Genomic DNA, 26682 nt, shown 5'->3' with positions numbered 1-26682 from the left:
CTGGCCCCTGTCACCAACACCCACCACTATACTTCACTGTAGGATCACAACACCTAAAAGCTGTACAGCTGAGGCTCAAGACAAGCAGCTTCTAGTCGGTGCACCCCGCCCACATCAGCAGGAAAAGAGAGTTGGCCTAGTAATGAGGTTTGTGAGTAGAGAGCAATCTGTGAAGCCTTCTCCATCTTTCCCTGACCCCACCTCGCCTGCAACAGGCTGACGTCATGCTCAGTGAGCTCCTCAGAGAGACTGGCCCTGAAATGTATACACCTTGGATGCAATTCAATTCTTCATGACCGTGAGATTATTGAGAAATTCAATACATGCACATTCATAACCAAGAATGGATTAAACATAAACAATCACGTTTCAACTCATTTCAAGGTAATGACAAGCTCTCAATGACCCATGAGGGAACTGCTCTCTGCAGGGCGCCGAGGCGGCCTCCTCACTGTCCAGTGAGCTTCCAGTGTCCCATAACAGGACAGACTGGGCTAAACAAAAACCGGGTGAATATGGTCCAGTCGCTCAACTAAATTCCAAACCAGATATATATAACTTTAAAATCATTTGGAATTATCTGCACTTCTTCTATCCTCCAAGACTATTACTGAGAAGGCTAGATTAAATAGCAACATGAACAAATCTAAAGTGAAGCACCAAAACATTTTATTTATAAATAGAACACCTGAAGTAAAAATCTAGGACCTCTTCTCCCTCCAGAATGTTCAATGTGGCCGTTAATGGTGCTGGGAGTCTTGGAATAAAGTCTTCCCACGTAGGCCGTGTGGAGTTCAGTCGGCAGCCAGAGCTAACAGCCTTTCACCACACGAAAGGGAGCGGCACTGTGTCCCCTTCCCATTAGGCCCAAGTCCCCCACAGCAGCTATCTCTGGTGACTTCTGGGTCCTACCCAGAGAAGACAACCAGCAGGGCATCAAAATAGCCCAAAGCACAGAACAGAGATGGGCCCCTGTATGGATTCTTCCTAGGGTGCAGCGTGGAGGCATTTTGGAGCCACTGAGGCGAGAAAGCCAGACAGGCCAAAAAAACATCAGCGCTGCCAGCGAGCTAGGAACTAATGGACCACAGAGAGCGCCTCCAACAGGCCCTGACCATCTCTATCCATCTGAAGCGGCGGGAGCCCTCTCAGCTCTTCCGGCTCTTGAACTGCTAAAGCGTGAAGTACAAAACGGACCTTTCGTGCCGAATGCAAGCCCCCACACAATCAAATGGCAGAGCCCATCCTGCAAATTCGGACGCCTGGTCCACAGGACCGACTGCTGGGTCTGAGTCCTCTGGTTTCAACTCTGTGACATGTGCAATTTAAAGGGGGGAAGGGGAAGGAATGGAGGCATCCTCACTACCTGATCACCAAACTGTCTTTAGGAAAATGGGTAGGCATTTGTTTAGGTTGTATATCCTGTGTTATGCAGATCTGCTTGACACTCAGCAGCTGCTGTGATTTTTTCCCCTTAATGTGTTGCAGGTGAGTGCCCCGCCACCCCCGCCGCTTTAAAAATTAACTATTTGTAGAGAGAACAGATATTTTCTAAAAGCCTGCGATGCACTTTTGTGATTGATTAAACATGATGATAATTACCAGGATCAACAGGCTTCAAGATATCAATAGTAAATCCCTATAGTTCCCTCAATAGTCGCCCTTACCTCAACCTTTGCACTGCTCTGTTCCAACCCAACCAGTGTTCCTATCACTACAGATTTTATTTACTCTATTTATATAGCAGGGGAATAAATGAGCTATGTTGTGTGTTTGCCTTCTATAGATGGGAGTATCAGTCCATAGCCATGAGAGGATCTGAACCCTGTAGAAAGAACTATTATTAAAATATACATATTGTATATAACTATTAAAAAGTTGTCTTCAATCTCTTCCAGAAAATTCCACTGGAGGCCTCATATGCATGCACGCGCACACACACACACACACACACTCATGCACATACACGCAAAACAAAACAAACAAAGAAGAGAGGCAAATTGTGTGCATATACAGTATAGAGGTTCTTCCTGCTGATCCAGCCCTGCCCAGAGGAAATGAGTTCTTTTTAAACACAAAAAATGCAATCAGGGATAATCAGCAAGTTAACAACACACTTGCAAACACCCTGTCCCTAGAAAGGAAGAATGCCAGCTTTCAATACAAGTTCTGAGAACTGAGCAGATCCTCTGTGCGAATGAAAAACAAGTCATCATGTCAGCGTCTTCAGGCAGAATTTTCTCCAAAGCCAAGAAGCTTTGCAACAGCAGTCAGCTCCAGAAGGCACCTGCTTGTGAGAAGTGCTTCAGTAACCACATTCCCAGAGTGGCCCTGTGGAGTAGGCTTGCCTCACCCCTTTTTCCAAAGCCAGAAAAGAAGCCAGAAAAGAATGATATGCATGTCTTACATCTGCCTCTCCTGCAGCCCATCCACAGGAAGGGAGAAACAATGGCCAACCCAGTAGAGAGAAGCCTCAGAGACCCATGGAGCACTCCTGCCATAGCCCATCCATGACCTCCACAGAGGCCTCCAACAAGACCCTGAGAGTATCCTAGCCTCCAGTACATATCACCTGTGAAATAAACTTACTTGATCTAAAAAAAAAAAATTTTTTTAATAGTTACTAATAGCGAAAGTTCTTATCAACTACAACCTGCTTTAGGGCTTCGGCTGTTCTGGAAAAGCTTGAGGAATACCTGCAGACACTATTTTTCATTACAAATATCAAGGCAGTGGGGCCTCAATTGAATGAAGAAATCCTGGGACTCAGTGCTAAGACACTTACCTGGCCCTACCTACCCGACTCGCTCGACCTACAGCTTCTCAATCTTGCTTATGCAAAGAATCACCTAGGGAGCCTCAAAAATATACAGATACTTGGTTCCCTCCCTTTTCCCCCCCCCCATGCTTCTGAATGAATTGGTCCGTGGTGTGGCCTGAGAATTTTTAAACTCCACCAGGTGATTCTAATGGGCAGCCAAGGTTGAGAATCACTGTTCTGCTCCGTAGTATCCCACCACCTCCCTGAAGAGACCAGCATGAGATGACAACACAAACATCTCTAGAAGAACCCAGGGCTTAACTCAAAAAGAAGTGGAGGGAATGTAACTTCCTTGCCTCTTCCTCATCCCAACCTCCCAACATATACCCATATGGCCAGTTCTCACACACTTGGTCACTTCCGTGTTTCTTCCTACTGAAATCCAGGCCTCTAGTGAGTCCAAGAGTCCAGAAATCTGGATTATAAGTAAAGTCTGGGCCACTTCTCTCAGCTCTAATCCCAAACAGTCAGAATTTGGTGAATAAGCTGAGGGCAGCCTAAGCCCTTGGGCAGGAGTCCCTTCCTCCCTCTCCCTGGGAAGTTGTAGTTGAACTTGGGAGGTTCTCCAAGGCTATGCTGAGTGTTGCCAGCCTTCTCAGAGGCTTGGCTGGACAAGGCTCCTGTCTGTCTCTGTGCCTTCCTGCACCGTTCTCATATATGGAGAGGACTGGACAGAAAAGAGGAAACTCATAAGAAAACTCCTAGCACTAGAGGAGGAGGTGAGAAGGCCCATCCCCAGACGCCTCATCCGCCCTCTGGACGCTTCCCAAAAGATTGTGCTGTGTGTTCATCACCAAGAACGCATTAAACATAAACAATCAAGTTTCAACTCATTTCAAGGTAATGACAAACTTTCAGTGACCCACGAGGGAACGGCTCTCTAGAGGGAGGCCAGCTGACCTCCCCACTGCCCGGTGAGCTTCAAGGCTGCCCATAATGGGACAGACTGGGCTACACAGCTGAAGGGCGGGGCTTACAGCAGGGCTGAGCCTGGACCAGCAGTTCATCCGCCCTGGTTCTTCTTTGCACAGGCACTGGCTCCTTAAGCTGGGGATGGTAAAAAGGAATGGGAGTAGCCCATCTATCCCCAAAGGTCCAATTCTCAAGGGATTGGGAGGGACAGAGATAAGCGCTTCCACCATTTCTATCTGATTTCTTGCCCTGTGTTGATCCTGCTCATCTGTGCTGTGCTGGAATGAGGTGAGCTGGGCACAGGCTCTGCACTCTACTCCATCCGGCCCTTTGAGGACAGCCAAATGTTTGAGTAAGGAGCCATGGCTGAGAAGCCAGGGTTCTCCTTCTGCTAAGATCTGATGTAGGTTCCACTGAGGGCAAGCACAAGATTCGTACCACCTCCTTGGGAAAGAACCCCATTAGCTAACATGCAGCTAACGATTCACTTTAATGTTAGAGCTGGCTTCTATCAGGGGTCTTGGCCTTCACCCAACCCACGGGCTGTGTCTTTAACAATAGAGGAATTGGGGGGAGGGCCTTACCTTCTGAGCAGAGCTTGCCACCATAGCCAGTGGTCGAACAGTCACAGGTGGGGTGGCCATCCAGGAGAAAGCAGATCCCACCATTTTCACAGGGACGCTCACCGCAGGCTCCCTCAGCATCTAGCTGGACGCCCTGGCTTCCCAGAAGCCGAGGCTCTGAGTTGCCATACTTGAGATCTAGAATGAACCCCTTGAAGCCGGGCATGGCCTGCACTCCCTCGAGGGTCAGGGCAGAAGGTCGGATGTCTGCGGGTACTCCGCCCAGAAACAGGTCACTGACCACATCCATGTAGGGCCGCTGGGGCTGCAGTTCCCCAGACTGACCCTCGCCATCCAACACCAGCACCGTACGCAGCCGGTCGCGGCTCACCATGAGGAAGTGCCAGCTGCTGTCATCCACCTGTTTGTTGGACAGCACGGTGGTCTCAGCGCAGTCCATGCTGAGGCGGAGCTGCATGCGGCCATCCACCAGCGAGAGGCAGAGGAAGTCGCAGACGCCGCCATCGTCCAGGTAGAGGAGCAGCCCGGTGGAGACATTGGTCTTGAACTGGAAGCTCAGGTCGCTGCGCGTGCTGGCATCCCAGCGGAGGTAGCGGGCCCACTGGTTGGGGAGGCCCATGAACTCGAGGCCCAGGCAGAGCCCCAGCAGGGATCCCAGCAGGACACTCACCTTCAGGGTGAAAAACACGGAGTGCACGGGGAAGCTCATCGTGGCTGCGGGGACAGAGCCTGGAGGAGCAGACAGCCAGGGAACAGCCCTCGGGGGATGGTCCCCCTTTGCAGTGAAGGGAGAAAGGAAGAGGGTTGAGGGAGAGCGGACACACAAGAGGAAGGAGGCACGCACACAAATATGGAAAGGGCGAGGAAGGAGAAGGGTGAACAAGGCAGCCCCAGATGGGCACAGGAGGAAGAAATTCACTAACGAGGCAGAGGGAAGAGACAGGGCAGCAGGAGAGGAGGGAAATCAGGTGGGGAGAGTGAGGGCCTGGAGTGAGGAGCAGAGTATCTTTCTCCAAGAAAAGATCTCAGCTATCCATGTGGATCCAGAGGCCTTGATTCAAGGAGGAAAATGTACACGAAGGGTGGAAGGCTTCAGCGATGCTCTCCTCCCAAACGCCCCAGCCAGGGAAGCCAGGAGAGGGCTGGAGCAGGGGGTGCCGTGATGGAGGAGGAGTGAGTGGTGAGACCAGCCAGGTGAAAGGTAGAAACAGGCTGAGGACCCGTCCTGAAGTTCCAACTCCTAGCAGCAGGGGACTGCGGGGAGAGGGGCAGCCGGCAGCTGCCTGCTCAGGCAGAGCAGGGCCCCAGGCAGAGCGGAAGCAGACTCAGGCTTCATGGTGCGGGCCAGAGGCAGTCCTGCCCATATCCTGCCTCCCAGGACTCCAGAAAAAGACCTGCAGGAAGAGGGGGAAGAGAGAGAAAGGAGAGAAGGAGAGGAAGATTAGGCACATGTCAGGAAAATATCACATTCCATTGCACAAATATTGATGGAGTGCTGATTGTAAGCCAGGCTGTTCTAGAGAATTCCCACAGTGCTTGGTGCTTCAAACAGGAAGGAGGACCCGGATTCTTCCAGAGCCGGTTCAGGACCCCAGGCTCAGCTCCTAATAATGCACTCAGCTTTTCCATATACAAAAGTATCCTAAAACCCCCAAAGCCCTATCAGCACATTTTTACAATATTCATATCACAGGGTCACATAGCAAACATTTATTTTTAAGATAAGTGCTAACTTTTATACACTCAAATATACACACACATAATTTTATCTTATTTACCTATTAAAAGACATGAAAATGACTGTTTTGTTTTTGGGGTTTTTTTTAGATTTTTCTTTTTTCAATTTCACGATCCAATGCTTGGGAGCAGGTGGTCTTTAATTTTTGAAAGATATATTTATAAAAATCAATTTATAAAAATCAGAAAATAAATTAGAAGGTGAGTAATGAGCAAAATCATCCCCATCTCTTACTAAATGTTGGAGGAAAAGGTCTTACTGAAAAAAATACGTGCTTTAAGGCTTTAAAAAAAAAAAGGCTGAATCCTAGTTCTTATATGTGGAGCTTTAAGCAAATTTCTTAACCTGTTTGAGCTTCTATTTCTTCATTTGTAAAGTAGAGAAAATAATAGCCTCTTTCCAAGGTTGGAGAGAGGATTAAATGAGATAATATATGGGAAGATCCTAGCATGAGGCTATATACATAGCAGGTGATCAATAAACGCTGGGTTCCTTCCTTTCTTATTTCTAGATAGGAAGGTATGAGAAGAAGGATCATCAATGTATGTATGATATATGTGAGTGTATGTCTGTGGAGCGGGGACAGTATATTAAAACACAAATACGTTTTTAAAAATTATGAAAACTGCAGAATGGACAACAAATGACTGGTTAAGGAACGTCACAAACCTAGACTATATTTCATGTATTTTATACAGGTTGGAAACGCACCAGCACCCTGTCAAGTGGGTGATCTGGTTTCTGAAGGAAGACTCTGGCCCACCTAGATGAGTGGAGACGACTCTGTTCACATGAGAGCAATGAGTGTAATTTCTGAGAGGTGTGCGAGGTGCTGCTTGCTATAATAGTAGGCATATTTGATAATTCACCATGTTCTCTGACAGGCCATTACCATTCACTATTTTTATGATGATCACAATAGCGAAACTAGTTATTACCCCTACTTTGAAGAGGAAAATGCTGTTCCTTCACCAGGAACGAATACCTATTCCCACCGAACAAATAAACCAAATCAACAAGAGGCTGATTGAACCCATCACAAGGAAAGCCTTGTTCTGGAAAAGGTCTCGTCCATGCAGTGTCTCCCAAAGTGTGGCATGGGCACCTCCAGAGCACAAAAGATGCTTAGCTGGAGCATGGACACAGTGATATGGAGGTGCCAGCTCATACCGGCTGGCAAGAACCAACTGTTAAAATTTCAGAAAGTTTTTGAACTGGTTCATGTCACTTTGGTAGCATGGCATCAACTATGCTAGGAGTAGTCACACCATGGAAATAGATAAACACCACAAATCAGCGTCGTTGGGCAGGTAGGATTAAAGGAAAGCCTTGAAGGGGTGAGGGAATCGGCCATGTAAATATCTGGAAAGAATGTTCCAGAAGCAATAGTCCGTGCAAAGGCCTTCAGACTGGAGCAGGCTGGTATTTTGAAGGCCGGTGCTGTTGGAGTGGAATACGTGAAAGACATGAAGCCAGAGGCGGATATCAGGAGGCTGGGTGATGAGACGTGACCCAGTCTTTAAGAATGTGCTCATGGTATGAGGTGAAGTATGCCAACCAAGGCAAAAGGCAACATCCTAAGGGAGACAGGAGGCCCTTGTCCTAAAAAGGGGGCTCCTTCCGGTCTCAGCAACTGCCACATCTATGTATTTCCTTAAGTCAAGTTGTTGAAAAGGGTCCAATTTTGGAAAATGTGCTCAGAGGACAGCTGCTCCTCTGTCTGCTCTTCACCGTCATGCATTTGATTTCGACAAGAGGGAAGCAAGGCAGGTGTGAGCTGACAGAACACGCCTCTCGCGAGGGGCATCCCAAGCCTGGAACTACTGATGAGCTGAGAACGTCAAAATCACGTGATACGTAACGGAGCCAAGAGGCGTGTGAGCCCAGCAGGCTTGGGAAAGTGTTTTCACGGTGGCATTACGGTAGCTGTGCCTCCTCCCTCTCCACTCCTTGTCCTGCCAGTTTAGACCAAAGAGCTCACTGGCTGACAGGCAAAGCCCAGGCTTCGATGAATAAAGCCAGTGGGACCCTCAGTGGGAGGCAAGCACATTCGGATGGAGGGCCCAGTGTTAGGGACGAGCAGGAACATGGGAGACCCTCTAAATGGACAGTCCCAGAAACTTTCAGACTGGTCTATACTATCAACTCACCTCTGGGCCTCTGAAAGTCACTTATTTGTCTATATAAATGACATGACTTGCTCAAGTCACTCTAACTGTCCACTGAGCTCTGATTCCTTCCAGCCACTGCTGTATCAAAGCAGCAGAAGAAGGCATTTTCACCCCTGAGGGCATCAAACAGTAGTGGGGGCAACAGTCCTTACAGACGAAGCCCAGCGATGAAGAGCCCAGGCTACGGAAGCTCAGTGGGCAGCTTCCTGTGGGGAGGGTCAGCTTCACCACGGTGTCTGCCGCAGGGCCTTGGCATGGAGTGGGAGCTCGGGAGATGTGTAGAAAGAATGAAGAATAAAGACAGAAGCTGTAGAGCAGCCCTATGGATCATTTGGTTTCTGTTCTATACAGTGGCCTCACCCCGATTTACACAATGATAGCAACCCTGAGCCCCACACTTCTCTGGATGCAAATTTAGATGACCCCAAAGGGCAAAGCAGTATAAGCCTAGTGACCTGGGGAAGCCTATGAATTAAGCTTCCCGGCAACATGCCCTGTGAGGAGGATCATGGGAATTTACCCAGGCTGCTGTGGGGTGGCCACTCTGTTCTGCCTGCTGAGCCTCTCCCATCAGATTCGTAGTCCTTCCCTCCAGCCCAGCCCATGATGGGAGATATCAACATTTCCCTGCCTGCATTGTGGGGGATCAAAAAGGCTGACGGAAGAAAACCAAGCTTTCTTTCCCACGGGTGCCAAGTAGAATCTGATTTCTGGACTGGTAACACCAGAATTGGGTTTATCTAGACTTGATAGCCTAGAGTCTGCCGACGTTGTCTCCTGAAGCCGTCCTGCTTATTTCTTGGATTGTGGACATTCCTGTGTCCTCTGGGAAATTGCCAAAATGGCCAAAAGCTAAAGATCCCCTTGCATTAAATATCACAGGCCTTGAGCCAACTGCCCTGAGCATTTATCCTTTAGCCTTTGTTAGCCCTTCTAGTGGACTATGGCAAGGCTCAAGAAGCGGGAAAATGGGATCTGGGGAGCCCTCCCCACCCGGTCAGCCAGCTGCCACCCTCTCTTGAGCCATAGGCCCAAGCAGCCTCCGCTGCCAGTGATTTGCCCCAGAGCCTTCATGGAGGGTCTGGGCTGGCGCAGAAGCTCAAAAACAGTTATCGGTGGTGTGGAAATCTAGCGGGAGAAGGAAAGTGAGTGACATTACCTAATTGCCAGCTAATTTACATAATTATTGAACAGCACACTCTTTATGTGGGGTTAACATCTTTGCAAATGTCTCAGTACTGGCTGCTTAGGAGGCAGGGTGGGGGTGGGGGGCTCACACACCTCTGACACATGGGCTATTTACCACAGGCATGGCCCCCTCACTCCAGCTCCTCTACTCCCTTGAGTCAGACTCGGGAGAAAGTTAGGCCTGGGTCTAGGATAGGTATTGACAGCCTGATGATGACACTCCTCATGCCTGGCCCTTGCTGGTATGCCACAGTCCCCAGACTGGGCTGGCTAGTTTTTCTTCTAGAGCTTCTTAGTAGGTTCCCTCTTATGTCCCTCACTAGGACCAGAAAAAGTATATAATGGCTCTCTGTTGATTTCACCAGCCCCCCTTTCACCGTACTCCTTGTTCCATTTTGAAAGTAAAATGATTTTCACCACTAATCTCAGTCCAGGTCATTCAGGTGGGGTTCATCCCAACCCCAGAGTCTACAACCCAGTTTAGCCAATTAGCACATTCCAATCTCCTGCCAGTATGATTAGTTTCGGGATGGGCCTGTCACCCAAACTTAGTCAAATGAGAGTTAACCTTGGGACTTTTGCTGGAATTATTGGGAGACAAACCCTCTCTTCTTAGCATGTGGTCAAACTACCAGAATGAAGTTCCGAGTTGATGATAGATATCATTATTACCATTTAAGATGGTCTTGTCTAAGGATGAAGACAAAGAAGGAAACAGAGCCCAGGGAAAGACAGAGGCAGATTTCTAGAGATTTTTTTTTAGCACTTAGATGCAGCCATGCCTGAAGCTCCACTTATTGTGCTTTCCTCAGACTTTCATTACATAAACCAAAATAAAATTGTTTTTGCTTAAGCAATGTTGAGTTGGGTTATGACCAAGAGTCCTGACCGATACACTCCTAATACTAGACCTTCAAAAACATTGTCAATGACACATTGACCAAAGCTTTCATCTCACATGACCACCCAGACCTAGAAGGACTTCCTGTGACCTAAAACACATGTCAGATGTCACACCCATCACCAATGCCCTACAACCCCTCTTGCCTCTGTCCTAGGGCAAAGGCAGAGGATGTGGGCACACTCTCCCTAGGTGCTTAGGAGGGGAATGCAGGCTCGTTCTTGCACAACAGCCTCAGAGATTCACTCCATCAACTACACTCGGGTTCTGCTGACACCACACCATCAGGGCAGCCTCACACATTCAGTCGTCTCTGCCTTAATGCAACAGCAAAGGCTCTACTGCAGGCAGTGAGGGAGGTGAAGGCATGAATTCTCTCCAAGACACATAAACAGTTCAAGGTAGTGATGAAAAGCATGGATTTTGGCGTCAGGCAGGGTTGGATTAAAACCCAGACTCACTCCTATAGCTAGTAAGCCTTGGGCAACACTGTGAGCCTTTGTTCATCCAAAAACACAAGAATGATAATACCTAGCTCGCAGAGTAGTTTTGAGCTTTATTAAATTTTAAAAGGTACAGAAGTACCACTTTTGGGGAAACTGCATGGCAGAAGCTACTAAAGCTGAACATTTTTGCTCCATGATTCCACAATTTCCCTCCTGGGTGTATATACCAACAGAAACGCTTACACATGTCCAACCAAAGACGTTCATGACAACGTTAATAATAGCCAAACCCTAGAAAATGTCCAATTGCAGTAGAATGGATAAATTGTAACCTATTCATGCAAAATGCTACGTAGCATGGAGAATGATTGGTCTTCATCTCCAGACAACATCATGGATGAATCTCACAGAAGAGCAAACACTGTATATGTTTCATATGTATAAGGAGCAAAGAGAGGCAAAATTATTCTATGCTGTTCAATGTCAGAACAGTGGTTACCCGGGGGGAACGAAGAACTAGAGGCAGGCAAAGGGAATAAAGGAGTTCTGTTTCTTGGTCTGGGTGATGCTGCGCCTTGTGCTCAGTGTGTGAAAATGCACTGGCTGAGCTGTATACTTACGATGGGTGTACTTGTCTATATGTATGTTATATTTCAAGTCAAAGCCAATCTCTTATCTAGGAAAATATCAGCAAACAGCCACAGATTTTGCAATAGGGAGCTCACTGTCCTCTCTCCCCAGTCCAGTCAGTAACCCAGTTCTTTCTTTTACAACTTTTTCACGTCTAAGAACACCACCCCTCCTTCTGTCTTCTCTTCTTCCCCTGAAATCTGCTGGACTACTTCCAGTCTTCAAGTGCCTCGGCCACCAAGCTTACCCACCCTCCGTTCACTGTCCCTACCCCTTTAGGAAAGGGAAAGGAGACAGCCTCCGAGGACTGCAACTCCAGTCTGTCAAAAGGACGTACAGAAAAGGATGCTTGAAACATATTGTGCTGAAAAGAGGAAAGAGATGGGGAAAGAAAAGAAGAGACTTTTTTTAAAAACCTTGAACTCTGATACTTTTCTTCCTTTAAAAACCAAGTTTTCCGTAAGAACTAAGAAGGAGTCATGTCAGACCCACCTAAATTCCTTTTCTGTCAAGAATACGAATCTATTATAGTAGAGACACACAGGAATTATAATATACGTGGACTTCAGCCAGTCTTTTAGAAAAGTTTCTCATGACATGAGGAATGTGAAGTGGACAAAACCCAGTTCGTCACTGGCTAAACAATAGCATTCAAAAAAGGTGTGGTGATGAACCCTTCGGGAGGCAGTTCCTGGGGTGAGGTCAGGCCCTGTGTCCCATTCCTCATATTCGTCAAGAGTTTGGATGACAAGGGAAGAGCCCGGATGGAACCAGTCATGTCTGTGGATGAGCTGATACTGAGAGTTAGTGAGCATATGGTATGATGCCGTGGGATCACAAGAGGTCATTGACGGTCAGCTTAAACTACAGCCTATGTCTGCCAAGCCCAAAGTGGATGGAGATAAATGGAAAGCTATACAAAGTATCCTCCAAAATAAACAACCCATAAGGATGGGAGGTACACTTTGTAACTATTGGCTTGTCAGAAAAGTCATGAACCTATTTTTCCTATGTTTTTCATTGCAAAAATTCATCATGACTTTTCCGACAGCCCAATATATGGTAAACAAGGATTGAGGAATTGGGGTTGGGACGAGAATGCAATTTTAGACTGCATTAATTAATTAAAATAGAATTTACAGGAAAAAAGAGTTAATCATCTGTGTCAATTTGGTCATCAGATTTTCACTCTTTGTGAGAGGTGTAAGTAAGCGGGAGGGTAGTAAATTGAAAGGAAGTCTTTTTGTTAACATTTTTTTTTTTTTAGCCAAAGGGCACTCATAGTGTAGCTATAAAGACTAAAAATAAAGTAGCTCAAACCCTGCAAGGCACTTAAACGCTAGTAGAGAGGAAAGACACGAGCTTAAATAATGTAAGAAAGTAGACCAAAGGTGAGAGGCAGGCTCTGCCGAGCGTGGGCCAGTCTGCAGAGTCCAAATAGAACACTGACATTAGGATAAGTGCCCCTTTCATAGAGGTTAAAGGCATGTGCTCTGGAGCCAGACTTCCTGGGTTCGAATCCCAGACCCAGCACATGCTTCCTGTGTGACCTGGAGCAAGTCACTTATCCTCTCTATGCCTCAGTTGCTTCATCTGTAAAATGGAGGTGATAATAATGAGTTACTATAGTAAGGCACTTAGTACAAGGTAAAAGCCCTTACAACAGTGCTCAGCAGAGAAGTACCAAGTAAACGTGAGCCACAGCTGCTGCTGCTGTTGTCCTTAATGTTCTAGCAGCATGGCTGGTGTTGGTCTCACCTGCTCAGGGACAGTAAGCTGGATAGGTGACATCATTTAAACTTCATCCCAATGACGCAGACAATGTGAAGAGTCCTACCTGAGTCTCTTTATATGAGAACGCTTTGGAGGCAGCAGTGTGTTCAGGCTCATGGAGGCCACTCAGCTCAACACAAGTGGCATCTTCAGGGGTCTGAAGCATTCTCACACTGGAAGAGAGGTCCCACGGGCTCTCCAGGGCCCTCGAGGAGGGAACCTGTCTCGTGAATGGAAGGTCTGGGAAGAGTATTTACGGCTTTCTTTTACACACTGACTACATCCAGATGAAGTGGGCTTGCCCGTCATCAGAGACACCCTTTGGAGTGGTATGTCCAGTACAAAACAGGTCTATGCATGGAGTGCAATGGAGTCCAGAACAGCAACAGATGACTCTGGCCTGGTGCGGTCAGAGGCGAGGGAAACTACTTGGAAACGTGAAGGATGAGTCGGGCATAGGTAACTGGAAAGGAGAAGTCTGGTGTGGGGCAAAGACCACTAGACTGGAGGTCAGTACCAGGCTCTGCCTTTCTACTAACTACTGGCCAAGTGACCTTATGGGAAACTCTGTGATCCATCCAATTCTTAGCTCTTCTCTTTTAAGTTGGGGAGAATAATGAATACACCTTCCAGGGTGGGTGAACATCCAAGGAGGGAAGAGGCTACAAGCTTAAGGTAATCACCATGCCTTTTTACCAAGAATGGCAATCTTGTAAGGTAGATACCAGAGGCAACTCTCATGGCATGAATGTCCTCCCTGCCTACCACCTCGACTCCATCCCCCAGGGAACCCTGAGTTGTCTAGTGGGCAAAAACCAACAGCAAACTCTTCCCCGCGGACCACAGGATGCAGGCCTTGCAAGATAGTGACAAGCTCCCCAGCATCCCAGGTGCAGCCAAGAACCCAGGAAGCTGTGGTCACTTAACAGTCAGCCTCCTCCCTTCTCCCCTCTCCCAGCCAGCAGGCCTCCCAAACCCAGCGCTCCAAGCCTCGGGATTGGAAGCCATCTGGCTGCTGGGAGAGTTAATAATTTATAATGAAGATAATCACCCTTCAAGATCCTTGCCTCTTGGGACCATTAAAAAAAGGTTTCAATTGAGAGTCAGTGAGTTCTTTACATGAGGGGACAAGGAGCAGGGGAGAGGGGAGAGGGGAGAGGGGAGGGCTGGCAGGAGAGACGAAACAGGGACGAGAAAGGGAGGGTAAAAGCAACTAGCTGCTCAGCCAATGTTCGCCCCTGGCTGAAGGAGGCTGGGGGAAAGGGAAATTATCCAGTCCAAGAAGACAATCTTATCCAGCTTTCGCAGCACCAGCCCAGCAAGAGTGCAATTTACGGGCCTTTTCTCCCAGCCAACTCTCTCTACACAAAGAGAAAAAAATCAAATGCATGTAAGAGACGGGGGAGAGAGGCGCAGGCAAGAGAAATACGCCTGCCCAGCAATCATGTCTGGGGCTGCGGGATGGTTCTCTCTGTTCTCTTTCCAGGACACAGTGAGGCCCCCACTGTGCTAATTATTCCCATTACTTGACAAATTCCCCATTAACGAAGCAAGTGGTGCCAAAGCTGGCAGGGGGAGAGCAGAAAGGAATGGCAGAGGCCTTGGGCAGATTCAAGATGTGCAGACCCCACACCAGACAGCCTCCAGCTTCGCCACAGGGCAAATGTGGGACCGGGCACAGCCCCACCTGTGGGGTACACCTTGGAGGTGTGAAGTGCCAAACATGCCTCCTGCCGTGCAACGTGAAGGATGAGAGAGGAGCACATAAGGACAGGAAGCACAGACAGGGAGTATCGTCTAGGAAGGATCCCAATGGGGCTGAGGGCGGAGTCTGGGGGTCCGGGGCAGACTAAGAGCAGCCCCTAAGAAGGGGGTCGTGCTGATCAGCATGCTCAGGCCCAAGGCCAATGGCCATCACGTCCTCCCATGATTTTGGAAAGCCACTGGTAAGGCTGCAACACCTTTCTTCCAGCACACACACCTTTCAACGATAGCAGCAGCAGCCACAGCGAGCACTCAGTCTTACTCTGTGCAAGGCACAACGCCAAGTGTGTTACACTTGAAGTCACTGCATCTCTACAAAAAGTCTAAGAAGTAGCAACTACTATTATCCCTATTTTACAGGTGAGTAAATTGAGGTTCCCAAGAGACTAAATAATTTTCCCAAAGGTACACACGGCTTAATAAGAGGCAGAATTAGGTCTGGCGCCAGTCCATGCCATCCCCCCCCAACCTCCCCCCACCCCCCACAATCTGCCATCTCTCCTTCCCCACCCTCAGGCTCCCCAGGGTTCCCTGACTCTTTGGCAGGATATTCCAGGCTTGCCCAGCACCCCAAGACCTCACAAGGGAGAGCTTTGGCTGCACTCTGATCAATTTAACTACACCAGCGTCTCTCTCTCTCTCTCTCCCCTGAACTACATACCAGCATTCTAAGAGGTCTCCCTGTTTCCACCTTTGCCCCGTATAGAATATTTTCTACACAGCAGTCAGAGTGACCTTTTAAAAGGGAAGTCATCACTCCCTTATTCAAAATCATCCCATGGCTTCTCTACACACTCGGAATGAAATCCAAACCCTCCCTGTGGTCTACAAGATCTGTGGTCTACATGGTCTGGCCCCGGCCACCGCTCCAATCTCATCTACTACTTCTCATCCTGCTCATTGGGCCCCAACCCTGCCCCCCCCCTTGGTGTTTTCAGAACTCACTAAGGGAAGTTCAACCTCAGAAACTTGGCACTTGCTGTTCCCACTGCCTGGAATGCCTTTCCCCAAACCTTCCCATGTTCCACATCCTCTCCTCCAGGTCTCCAGGTCTCCACTCCAGGATCTCTCTATCCAAAATACAATAGCTTTCTGGGCCCAATTAGCACTTTCCTTCCATACTTTGTGGAGGAACTGTGTCCTTCCATATCTCCCCAGCCTGTCTGTTGCCTAGAAACTGAGAACAGGAGACGCAAGTACTGCCACCAAACAACCAAACTCAGGAAGTTACCACCTGGGAGAGGGAGGGGACCAGAGGGAACGGATCTAAATCAGAAAAGTCCTTTGCTCAGATAAGCACCCCTGTGGGTAGCTGAGGAAGGCTGGGCAGGGCACAGTGGCCCAATGATCACACCTGTGGCAATACCCCCACATCCCCACTGACCATTGTCCCAACTGCCAACCCCTACAGAGTAAAAACTGTTACCAACCCTCATGCTCCGCCTGCAGAATGACATGAACACGTGAGGTAGAAAGAGAAGAAAGGAAGATGGTGGCGAGGAGGAGACACAGCTAGGGGGCGCTCTTGGGACTCTCCCAGACCAAGGCAAGTATCAGCAGCTTAGGGCCTTCGAAGAAACGTGGGCGTGGTGCCTGGCACAGAGTCCATCCGTCATAGATAAATGTTTGCTGACTGGACTAAGGTGAGAAAACAGATGGAAGTCTGAAAAGCTCAAGTAAAAGATTTCTGAGTCAAATCCTTGGCAGAACAGTTCTAGGATTTCATTCCTGACAGGATAAGAGGCATAGCTGTCCCCATGATGATAAAGAATATCACAGCGGGTGAAGACAGGAAAGATCACCAGGTTCAAACCCCTCATTCTATAGATGAGGGAGAAAGCAAGGACCCCAGGGATGGTCCAGCAAGTGTCCAAGGTCCACAATTGGGCAGTGGCAGAGGTGGCAGAAGACCCCAGGGACTGTGACCCCTGACCAGGGATCTTTCCACAAGAGCAGTGGATTCCCTTTTTTAGGCTACCCAGGACGCTTATTTCTTCCAAAAATAAAAATAATGCACCAAACCCCAAAATGCGACAGTAAAAACAGAAGTGGGAGGTGAAATCCAGCTTGCCTCCACCTTGACTTCTACAACGGTCCTCCAGATTTCGTCATCAAACACTCTGGAGTCCCAAAGAACACAGTTTCAAAACCTCTGCACCCTACCAACCTCAACATGTAAGGGGCTACCCCTAACATCTCCTACTATCCCCTCAAAAAGCCGCAAAGGAACGCCACATTATATACAGTTGTCTTGAACAGACCTGCCTTTTCATTCATACTAGCTCAGGACAGAGTCTTATAACCTTTGCGTCGCTCCCAGCACCAGTAAATACAGGAGGGCCACAGTCCTTGAGTTTAGCACCCTCTGCATGAAATGGGGTTGCCCATATTTGTCCTAAGCTTCTCTCCAATACATTTCAAGGGGTGTCCCAGCCCCCAGGTTCTCATATTCTGGGGTTTAGCTCAGAGCTAGACAGACCTGGACTCTTATCCCAGCTCCCCCACTGAGGAGCTATGTCACTTCTAGCAATTACTGAATCCCTCTGAGCCTCAACACTCTCATTTGTGAAACAGGAGCGGTTACACTGGTACCTACAGCAAAGGATTGTTGGGAGGATTCAGTGGGCGTGGCGGAGTGGAGGATGGGAGAGCGATGCATGTGAAGCTCCCAGCACAGAGAATGGTCCACAGGGAGCGTGCAGTAAATGTTAGCCAGCACCATCATCATCACCGTTGCTTCTCTGTTCACTTATTCACAACATGGTTTCAGTGACCCCTCCCATAATGTGGCACAGTGTTCCATAGGATGAATTCACCCTCCCCTGTCTTCATAGCCTTTGCCATCTAACATCACTGTGCCCAGCCTGTGACACCAAGTTCAGACATGGGACTTGCTTTGGCCAAATGGGATGTTAACAAAATGACACAAGCAGAGGCTTGGACACCACTTCTACATTTTCTCCTTGCTCACTCTGGATCCTCTGCCATGAGAACACGCCTGAGTGTGCCTCCTAGAGAGTGAGACATGTCGCATAGAACTGAGTCGTCCCAGGCTTCGCTCTAGGAGGTTCTAAAGCCCCACTCCTGGGGCAGCTAAGGAAAGAAAGTCTAAGTCCTTAGCTCCACATTTACTATGAGCACTTAACAGGGAACCCCCAAGCCTATGAACCCCACGATGGGGTCCAGCCTCATCAGCTTCAGTGTACCTGCCTGTTCTGAGGAACATCACGGCAGAGAACCAGAAAGGCGGGACCTGGTGAGAGCCCCGGGCTAGGTGGCAGGCCAAGCCGTGCATCGACACAGCTTCTGTGCACCGTGAGCTGAGAATGCCAAACAGGCAATACTCATGAATACCATCATCTATAACATGCACGGAGCCAACGAACCGGTACTAAGTGCATACAGCAATGATCTCACAAGCCTCATCAGAAATAGGCAGAGTACTACTAGAAATACTACTAGTACTATTAGAAATGTGTGCAGACTACTTCAGAGTTTACAAAACTCTCTCATCTAACTTTCATAGCAACAAGTAAGATGCCAATTTTTTCAACTCTCTTTTGCATATGAAGAAACTGAAGCTCAGAGCGAGTACACGGTTTATTCAGGGACACAGAACCAGTCAGTGATGTAACTGAATCTTAAATGCAGGCATTTGAACAGTAAGTCCCATGTTTCTATCATCATGTCACACTGATTAGCATTATATGACTGATTAGCATTATATGTTTCTGGAATCTGCTAGATAAGGACGATAAACACATGAATCTTCCACCACCCATCAATTACAACAGGCCTATGAAATGAAACCTATGGGCTCATCTCACAGTAATTAAACACATTTGGATGGCACACAATGGACCCACCTATGCCAGACCCTGCCCTGTAACAGTGAATTATTATGTAACAACTAACTCCTTCACCTCGGGTTGCAGATCCAGAATTTGTAATCATTCAAATGCAGTTTTCATCATCCTCAAAGGGTAGCAAGTTCCAACTGCATCTTACTCTACAAAATTCTACGTTTTACTTGACAGCACACGTATTTTGAAGTTTTCAAAATAAGAATCAGTATCTTTTCCAACCTCAAGTCTCAAAGCATTAACTATTCTACGAACGTACCTTCAACTTTGGGGCTCTGAATAGCTCTGGAATGTTTATGGTCCTTTGTTTATGATGCATTATTATACAACCAGGACTAATACAACCTGAAATTTTGTATTAACTTTCCCACTTTACTTATTAGTACCTATTTATATCTTAGCTTTTTAAAATGTGCTATGCTTGAACGGTAACAAAACTACATCCAAGAACCCCATCTCTCTGCTAAGCCAGCCTGGGCTTTTGTTATTGCAAACTAGGGAAGTCTTTTTATATATACAGAAAGGTGAGTGCCTGAGAGAGGGTGACCAGAGGGAGCTAAGAGATTACAATCTCCATTTCATTCACCACAACTCACACTCATTCAACAAAGCTCCAAGAAATACCTGCTCCTCATCAGGCACCGTGTAAGGCCCTGGCATCCTCAAGGTCCCAGCCAGAGCTGAAGAAGTAAGGGAAGATAGACATGCAAGCAACCATCATAAGGGGAAGTGATATCTTGAATAAAGATATGTACAAGTGTCATGTAAGCACAAAAGATAGAGCCAACAACGAGCCAAGAGTTAAAAGAAGCTTCTGAGCTGCACTTCAAGGAATGAGGGGTTGTGTAGACCAAGCCCCAGGGGAGGTACGCCAGCAGAGGGACAGGCATGAACCCGAGGAGAGAGATGTAACAGACCATGGGGTGTTCAGGAAACAATAAGAAGGTCCATCTGGCTGGAATGTAGGGTGAGTGGGAGGGAAGAGTGGGGAAAAACTGAAGGTAAAAAATCATGTTCGGGACAGAGTTCCAGAGTTCCTGGGTGCCAAACTAAGGTGGTCTTAGGGAGCCACTGAGAAATTTTAAACAGAGGGAGTAATGGTATAAAGTCTGAGTTTTAGATGGTGTGGGAACTGATTTTGAAAGGAATACCTCAAAACACAGAGAGACTAATTAGGAGGTCATTGCCGTTATTCAGAGGAGATATGAGATGAGCCTCAACTTGGTCCCTATATCCAGCTCTTAACCATCCTGGCCATTGTCCATACACTGAACAACCAGGTTGATCCAATGCCTGAGACCACATCCTATCAAAGTAGATAATCCAAAAGAGGGAGAAAGCCACTAATAGTCCCTATTCTAGATTCAGTGCCTTACCTTGGAAATGGCAGGTTTTCAGAATTCCTGATTCTATGCTATGTTGACATGTTCACACCTCTCAACCTCTGGACACATCCCTATATAACCCAGTCCCTTTGTTCCCAGGCTTTCAGAGAGAAAGTTATCCTAAATGCCTCAAATCCACCCTAGAATACTGGGTGCTTAGGAGTAAACCAGGGCTTCTCTAGGGATAGTGGACCAAATGGAAGCTTAGCACGTACGACCCAATCATGAAACCTGAACATCCACCTCCAACGTCATCAGGACAAAAGATAACCAGATGTCTGAACCCACTGGGTACTCTAGAGAACCGCTGGCCCCATCTTAGCATAGGAAAAATGGATAACAAAACAACCACCATTAGCTTGGTGTCAGCATGCCTGTGAAGGTGGGATGGGAAGTGACTTTCAGAAGAAACCCTACAACAAGGACTGGTCCACCAAATTAGCCAAACCCACATTTTCTAAAGGGTGTACCCCCCTAGAAAACCAGCCCCATGAGATGCTCTTTAGAAAAAAGAAAGAAAAGTCTCCATGGTCAAATACATTTCAGAAACACTGCCATTGATGGAATGCTTGTCAATAGCAAAATTCCTGTGTGGAGGCCTGATCCCCAATGTGATGGTATTAGGAGGTGAGGTCTTTGGGAGGTGACTAAGACATGAAGGTGAAGCCCTCATGAATGGCATTAGGGCCTCATAAGGAGAGACACGAGAGAGCTTGCTTCCTCCTCTCTCTGCTCTTTACCATGTGAGAGTACAAGAAGACAGCCATCTGCAAACCAGGAAACAGTTCCTCTCCAGACACCATGTCTGCCAGCACCTTGACCCTAGACTTCCTCCAGAAATAAATATTTGTTGTTTAAGCCACCCAATCTACAATATATTTGTTTTAGCAGCCTGAGCTAACTAAGACAGACACCAAACTGCTTTCCCTGTTTTAGAGATTCCCAATAAACAATAGACTACTAAAGGCTCTGAGGAGCCTTGCAGGGAAGAAACCCGAAACTGATTGAACCTCCCCCTTTTGTAGATGGGCAAACTGAGGCTTGAAACATTTCTACTGCATATAGCTCTGCATTGATAGTTCCCTAAGCTGTGAGTGAATAAAAGCAACCATCTGGCAAGGATTGTGTCTCACTCTCTACGAATGCCCAGAGCCTGACCTCCTGCTTGATATTCAAGAGGTTCGTGTACTGACTGATATGACCAAAAGACATATCAGTCTATAGATGACATGGTCCCAGGTATTGGATCTCCTAAGTGGAGATGGATATACAGGCTTCAAAATGTTTTATCATTCATTCACTCATCCACTCAAAAATATCTATTGAGCACCTATTTTGTTCTGTATGTGCTGCTAGCATGGGGATAGAGCTATCGATAACACAGGCTCAGCCTTTACCCTCAATGAGCTTACAGCCTAGGTGGGGAGGGAAGGTCAAGAACACTTGGAGATAGTCAGAGGCTCTGCAAAGAGAGAAAGCACAGGTTTGAGGTGCTCCACCCCCACCCATCTTTCTCCTAGAGTCTCTCTTTCCAAGGATGGATGTTATTTCTATCACTGTAGTTTCCTTCCCACACCCACCCTCTTGCTTCCTTATTTGTAATGGGGAAAAAAAAATTCCCAACACCCTGTCAGAGTAAAAGCAATTGTGAAATCCCAAGTATAGTATGGAGCTGTGACCGCCTCTCTCTGGAAACATCAGCCCCCTGGGAAGCATCTGCCCTCCTCAGTTAGTCAGAAAGCTAGCACGCAGAGCCCCATTCAAAGCAACATGGGGGCTGGACTCTACAACACCTTCCCCAAATGATAAGGCCCCTGGAGCGTTTACCTTGGGTCAGTCAGCCCGGGCTCTTCTATCCTAGCAGCTTTGTGCATGTGTGAATTCTGCCTATTTTGTTCCCGAGGCTGACTTCCCTGCTCAGGCTGCCGCCTCTGGATGCCTCTTCTCTGTGGCCTCTGGAATTCCTGCTGCTCATATGTGACTCCTCATGATACAGAGCCTGTATCCTCTCTAATCAAATAATCTCTTTGCCAAACACTCTCAGTTGGGGCCACCTGCATCTCAGGATGGAAGCAGAGCAGACAGCCTCCTTTCCTCCCATTTTTGCTCCTCTTGTCATTCAAGGGCCCTGTGCAATCTGCAACCCCATCCTCTCTCCATCTTCATTTTGCTTATCTACTGCCTGTGATCAATTAGGTTATTGTTAAAAAATAATCACTCCCCACCCCTGATGACATACATGACCTACTAGGGTAGAGTGTATTTCCCTACTCCATGACTTTGGCCAACGAGCATGATGTGACCAAAGGTTTGAAACATGCTTACTCTTTTGCACCTCTGCCCTCATGCTGAGAAGAGCAGCCTGGGCTATCCAGCCAGTCCTAAGAGGTAAATGACCAGCACCCCCAACCATGGCCAACCCAGATCACCCAGACCCCGTCCAACCTGCTAATGAAAGATCAACAGAATGATCCAGATGAGACTGGCCTAGATCAACTACCTCCAGGTGTGGAAGCTAAATCAATGTTTTCTGTTGCATGCCACCAAGATTTCTGTGATTGTTATACAGTAATAGCTGACCAAGACATCATCCCAAGATTACTGTGCACATGCACTAAGCTATTTAACTCTTAGCTAACAGTTTCCTTCTGCACCCTGACTTCTACCATTTGTGCAATGCCCACGTGCACAGCATCCTAGTTTCAAAAGCCCTTTGTTCTCCTCTGCTTCGGTAACCTTCACCTTCATCCTCACTTCCTTCATAGCCCCCTGAACTTTGGCTTCACCCAGAACTACTTCTCCACCAAATACCTATCTCAGGAAAATCTTGTCTCTATCTGCCATCTCTTTCTAATCCTCTTCATTAACCTTATAAAGCCATAACACCCCAGTCTCTTCACTCTCACAGTATATTACCCCTTCTTCACTCCCTACTTTTAACTTCGAACCCAAACCAGGTTTCATGGTCAATCATTCCTTTAGTCCCTCAATGCCCAACGCATCCACCCTGACAGTCCTCCATCTTGGAGAAAATCTAAGCACCCACCTCCCTTGCCCCTAAGTAACTGATGGTTACCAGAAACCAATAGACCATCTGTGCCAATGAATGTGACTATAATTCTGTTCCTCTCACACTTGGTGACTCAGCAAGCTTTCAACTTTTCCCCAGTCTGCTCGCTCTTTAGCTCTTCCAAACCTTTTCCACCTTCTTCATTCAGCAGATGCTCCATGGCTCCTATTTTGCTGAAGAAATTGAGGCCATTAGTCATGAAGGCCTGTACTTCTCTCCCCTTCAGACACTTACTTTTTCTCCTACCCACCTTCCCTCTTTCCGTCTCAATTAAAAATCATCCCTTCAAGACTGACTCCTCCCCAGTGCTCTTTCTCCCAATCCTCTCACCTCCCCAGAGCCTTTTCTATCAGTACTTCCCTGGACTCTCATGCATACCCTCTCCATGCACTCCTTTCCCATCCCTCCCACCTCTTAGTAGCATGCCTGTAACCTTAAAACCAAACAGAGGTCTTCCCTCTTCCCTTACCTTTGAGACATGTTCTGTAATTCTTTTCTCCACCAGCACTCATAATTTCCGTTCCTCCCTTTCTATCCGCATCCTATGCGTTCTGACTTCTATCCCCCCAAAGTCCTCAACTCACAAGGCTCTCAAGTTACCAGTGACTTTAGAAATACCCAAACCAGAGCCTCTTCTCAGTTCCCGCCCTCAGAGGACTTCCTGCTGCTGTTGGTTCTGTTGAACCCCCTTTTAAGAATCTCCTGCCTCTTTCCTCCTCCTCCTTTGAAAATCACTCTGTCAAAGTCACTCCACCTTCGAAAGTCACCCTCAGTCCTGTTCTTCTCCCCACATCCTTTGGATGTCAGTGTCCCCTGGAGCTCTGTCCCCAGATCCCTTCACAAACTACCCACTTCTGGTCCTGGGTGTCCCCCAGGCAACTCAGACATACCTTCACTAAAACCAAATTTATTATTTTCCTCTTCCAACCCTCTCTTAACTGTCCCTTCTGATTTGTTATCTTCCTTTATATCATCATCCAGTCGGTAAGCCCAGCTAACAACCTGGGCATTATCCCATTATCTTCAACTCCTCTGGCTCACAACCCAAAGCCAGTCAATCTTCATATGTTCTGATGTCCCTTCTTAAGTTCCTCACTTCCTTCTCTCTCTTCACCTCTTTTGACATCCCTCTCCCCTCCTTCCTTTCCTACTCCACCTCCCCTGCTCACTCAATTCAGGCAGGTCTCTCTCATTTGGATTATTCCAAAAGCCTCATAACTGATCTTTCTACTTCCAACTTCTTCCTACTTCCAACTGTCCTCATATACTGCCTCCAATCCAGAATTAACTTTCTAAAACTTACATTTAAACATATCACTCCCATGCTGCTAAAGAAACTTCAAAGCCTTCCTTCTTGCCAATAGGAAAGAGTCCAATCTCTTTAGATTTCAGACTCCAGGATCAACTAACACTTTTGAAAATCTACCAGATACCAAACACTGTTCTCATTTTATCCCTGCAGAAATACACTAATGTATTATTACCTCCATTCTAGAGATAGGGAAAATTGAAACTTAAAGGCTAAGTAACTTGTTCAAGGTTACACAGCTAGGAAGTAGCTGAGATCAAACCCAAACCTTCTAACTCAGATTGGGATGCTTTCCAATGAGTCCTTTAGTGACTTGCCTTTGGGATTGATTAATAACTTGGACTTTGGCTGTATGATGGTCTATGTATACCTGATTAAGTTCCTCGAAAGTGGCCTCCCTGTTCCAAATCTGTCATCGTATTCAATTTCTTCTGGAAACCAAAATTAGAGTGGACTTCACTTTAATCCTGGGTTTTCTGGTCCTACCACCATTAATTTGGAGCTGTGACACAATTATGTTTTCCACACCAGCTTACTGAGAATTCTCAGGGCCTTCGATAATGCTATATTCTCAGAGGATTAAATTCTTAGAGGAATTAACATCCCAGATTATGGGCCTGCTTGCCAGTCAGGATTGGGGCATCTAGTCTTGGGTTTCCAGACTAACAGATGACATGGGGAAATCAAACTTGATTCTCCCAAAAAGAACAAGTCTAATGTGGGATATAGGATTATCAATTTTTTATTTCATCAAGATATTTTGAAAAACAGCCAACTATAGCATGGTGACTATAGTTAATAATACTGTATTGTATATTTGAAAAGTTGCAAGGACAGTAGACTTTAAAAGTCTCATCACGAGGAAAAAATTGTAACTATTTATGGTGATGAATGTTAAATAGACATTGTGGTGATCATTTCACAATATACACAAATATCAAATCATTATGTTATATACCTGAAAATAATATAATGTTATATGTCAGTTATATCTCAATTAAAAAACTGCAAACTATAGATCAGTTAAGAGAAATTTACACATATAGGTATATAGATAGATAGATAGATAGATAGATAGATAGATAGATCAAGGTAGATAGAGCTAAAAAATGTTGAAAAGATAAACAAAGCAAGATGCAAAAATTTTATGATACTATTTATATAAATTAAAATAATATTCATGCACAACACATAATACCATATATTACTTATTCAGGCTTGTAAATGTATGCAAAGTATTAGAAACTTTTCCAGAAAGATATACATCAATATCATTGTAGTATTGTAGTGCTCTCTAAAACAGAGTTTCTCAATGTGAGTACAATATTAACATTTGGGACCAAATAATCCTTGTTGGGGGGGGGCCGGGGGGCGGTGCACTGTCTTGTGCACTGTAGGATGTTTTGCAACATCCCTGGCCTCTACCGACTAGATGACAGTAATGCCCCCAAAGCTGCCTGGTTGATAACCACTGCTCGAAGAGAAAGGAGAGGATAATGTAACTGAGGAGAAGATGATTAACAGTCAATTTTAAAACTATATTTGCAGTATTTTTTTCTCAAAAAAAATACTGGAATCAAATATATGTCAATTGTTGTTCATTTAAGTGATAGGAACATGAGGTGTTATATTTTTCTGAATCTTATACATTTATAAAATAAAAAACAACCATCTATGATAAAACCATAATTTCATAAAAAAAGAATGATATTTTAAAAACCAAACAAGTAGAAAGGACAGACTTAAATAAGGTGTTGTGGGTCACACTTATGTCCCTCAGAAAGGTATGTTGAAGCCCTAACCCCTGGGACCTAGGAACGTGACCTTATTTGGAAATAGGGTCTTTGTAGTTGTGATCAAGTTGAAATGAGGTCATACTGGAGTAGAGCAGGCCCTAAAGCCAATGACTGGTCCCCTTAGAAGGAGAGAGGTTTGGACACGAAGATACTCAGAGAGAAGCCATGTGATGATAGAGGCAGAGACTCAAGTGATGCTACAAGCGAAGGAACGCCACTTTGGTTTGCCGGCAGCCACCAAAGCTAAGAAGCAAGGAAGGAACCGTCGGGCGTGCGGAGGGAGCACAGCCCTGCCAACACCTTGATTTTGGACTTCTAGCCTCAAGAACTA

General features: G+C 46.6%; 1 protein-coding gene across 25 annotated transcripts in view; it reads right to left on the bottom strand.

Annotated features, from left to right (window-relative positions):
* NRXN3 (neurexin 3) overlaps positions 1–26682 on the bottom strand; it is a 1587373-nt gene that overhangs the window by 1515234 nt on the left and 45457 nt on the right. For all 25 annotated transcript variants that reach the window (XM_019646239.1, XM_019646240.1, XM_019646221.1 and 22 more), the window contains exon 2: positions 4318–5711. In XM_019646239.1, the coding sequence (XP_019501784.1) occupies positions 4318–5026 (709 nt within the window). In that variant the 5' untranslated portion in view covers positions 5027–5711. The remainder of the gene's footprint in view (positions 1–4317; positions 5712–26682) is intronic.

The sequence above is a fragment of the Hipposideros armiger genome, unplaced genomic scaffold (assembly GCF_001890085.2).
Source record: "Hipposideros armiger isolate ML-2016 unplaced genomic scaffold, ASM189008v1 scaffold_99, whole genome shotgun sequence".
Classification (NCBI taxonomy): Eukaryota; Metazoa; Chordata; class Mammalia; order Chiroptera; family Hipposideridae; genus Hipposideros; species Hipposideros armiger.
The sequence above is the reverse complement of the archived record's forward strand: the minus strand, read 5'-3'. Positions and strand labels throughout refer to the sequence as shown.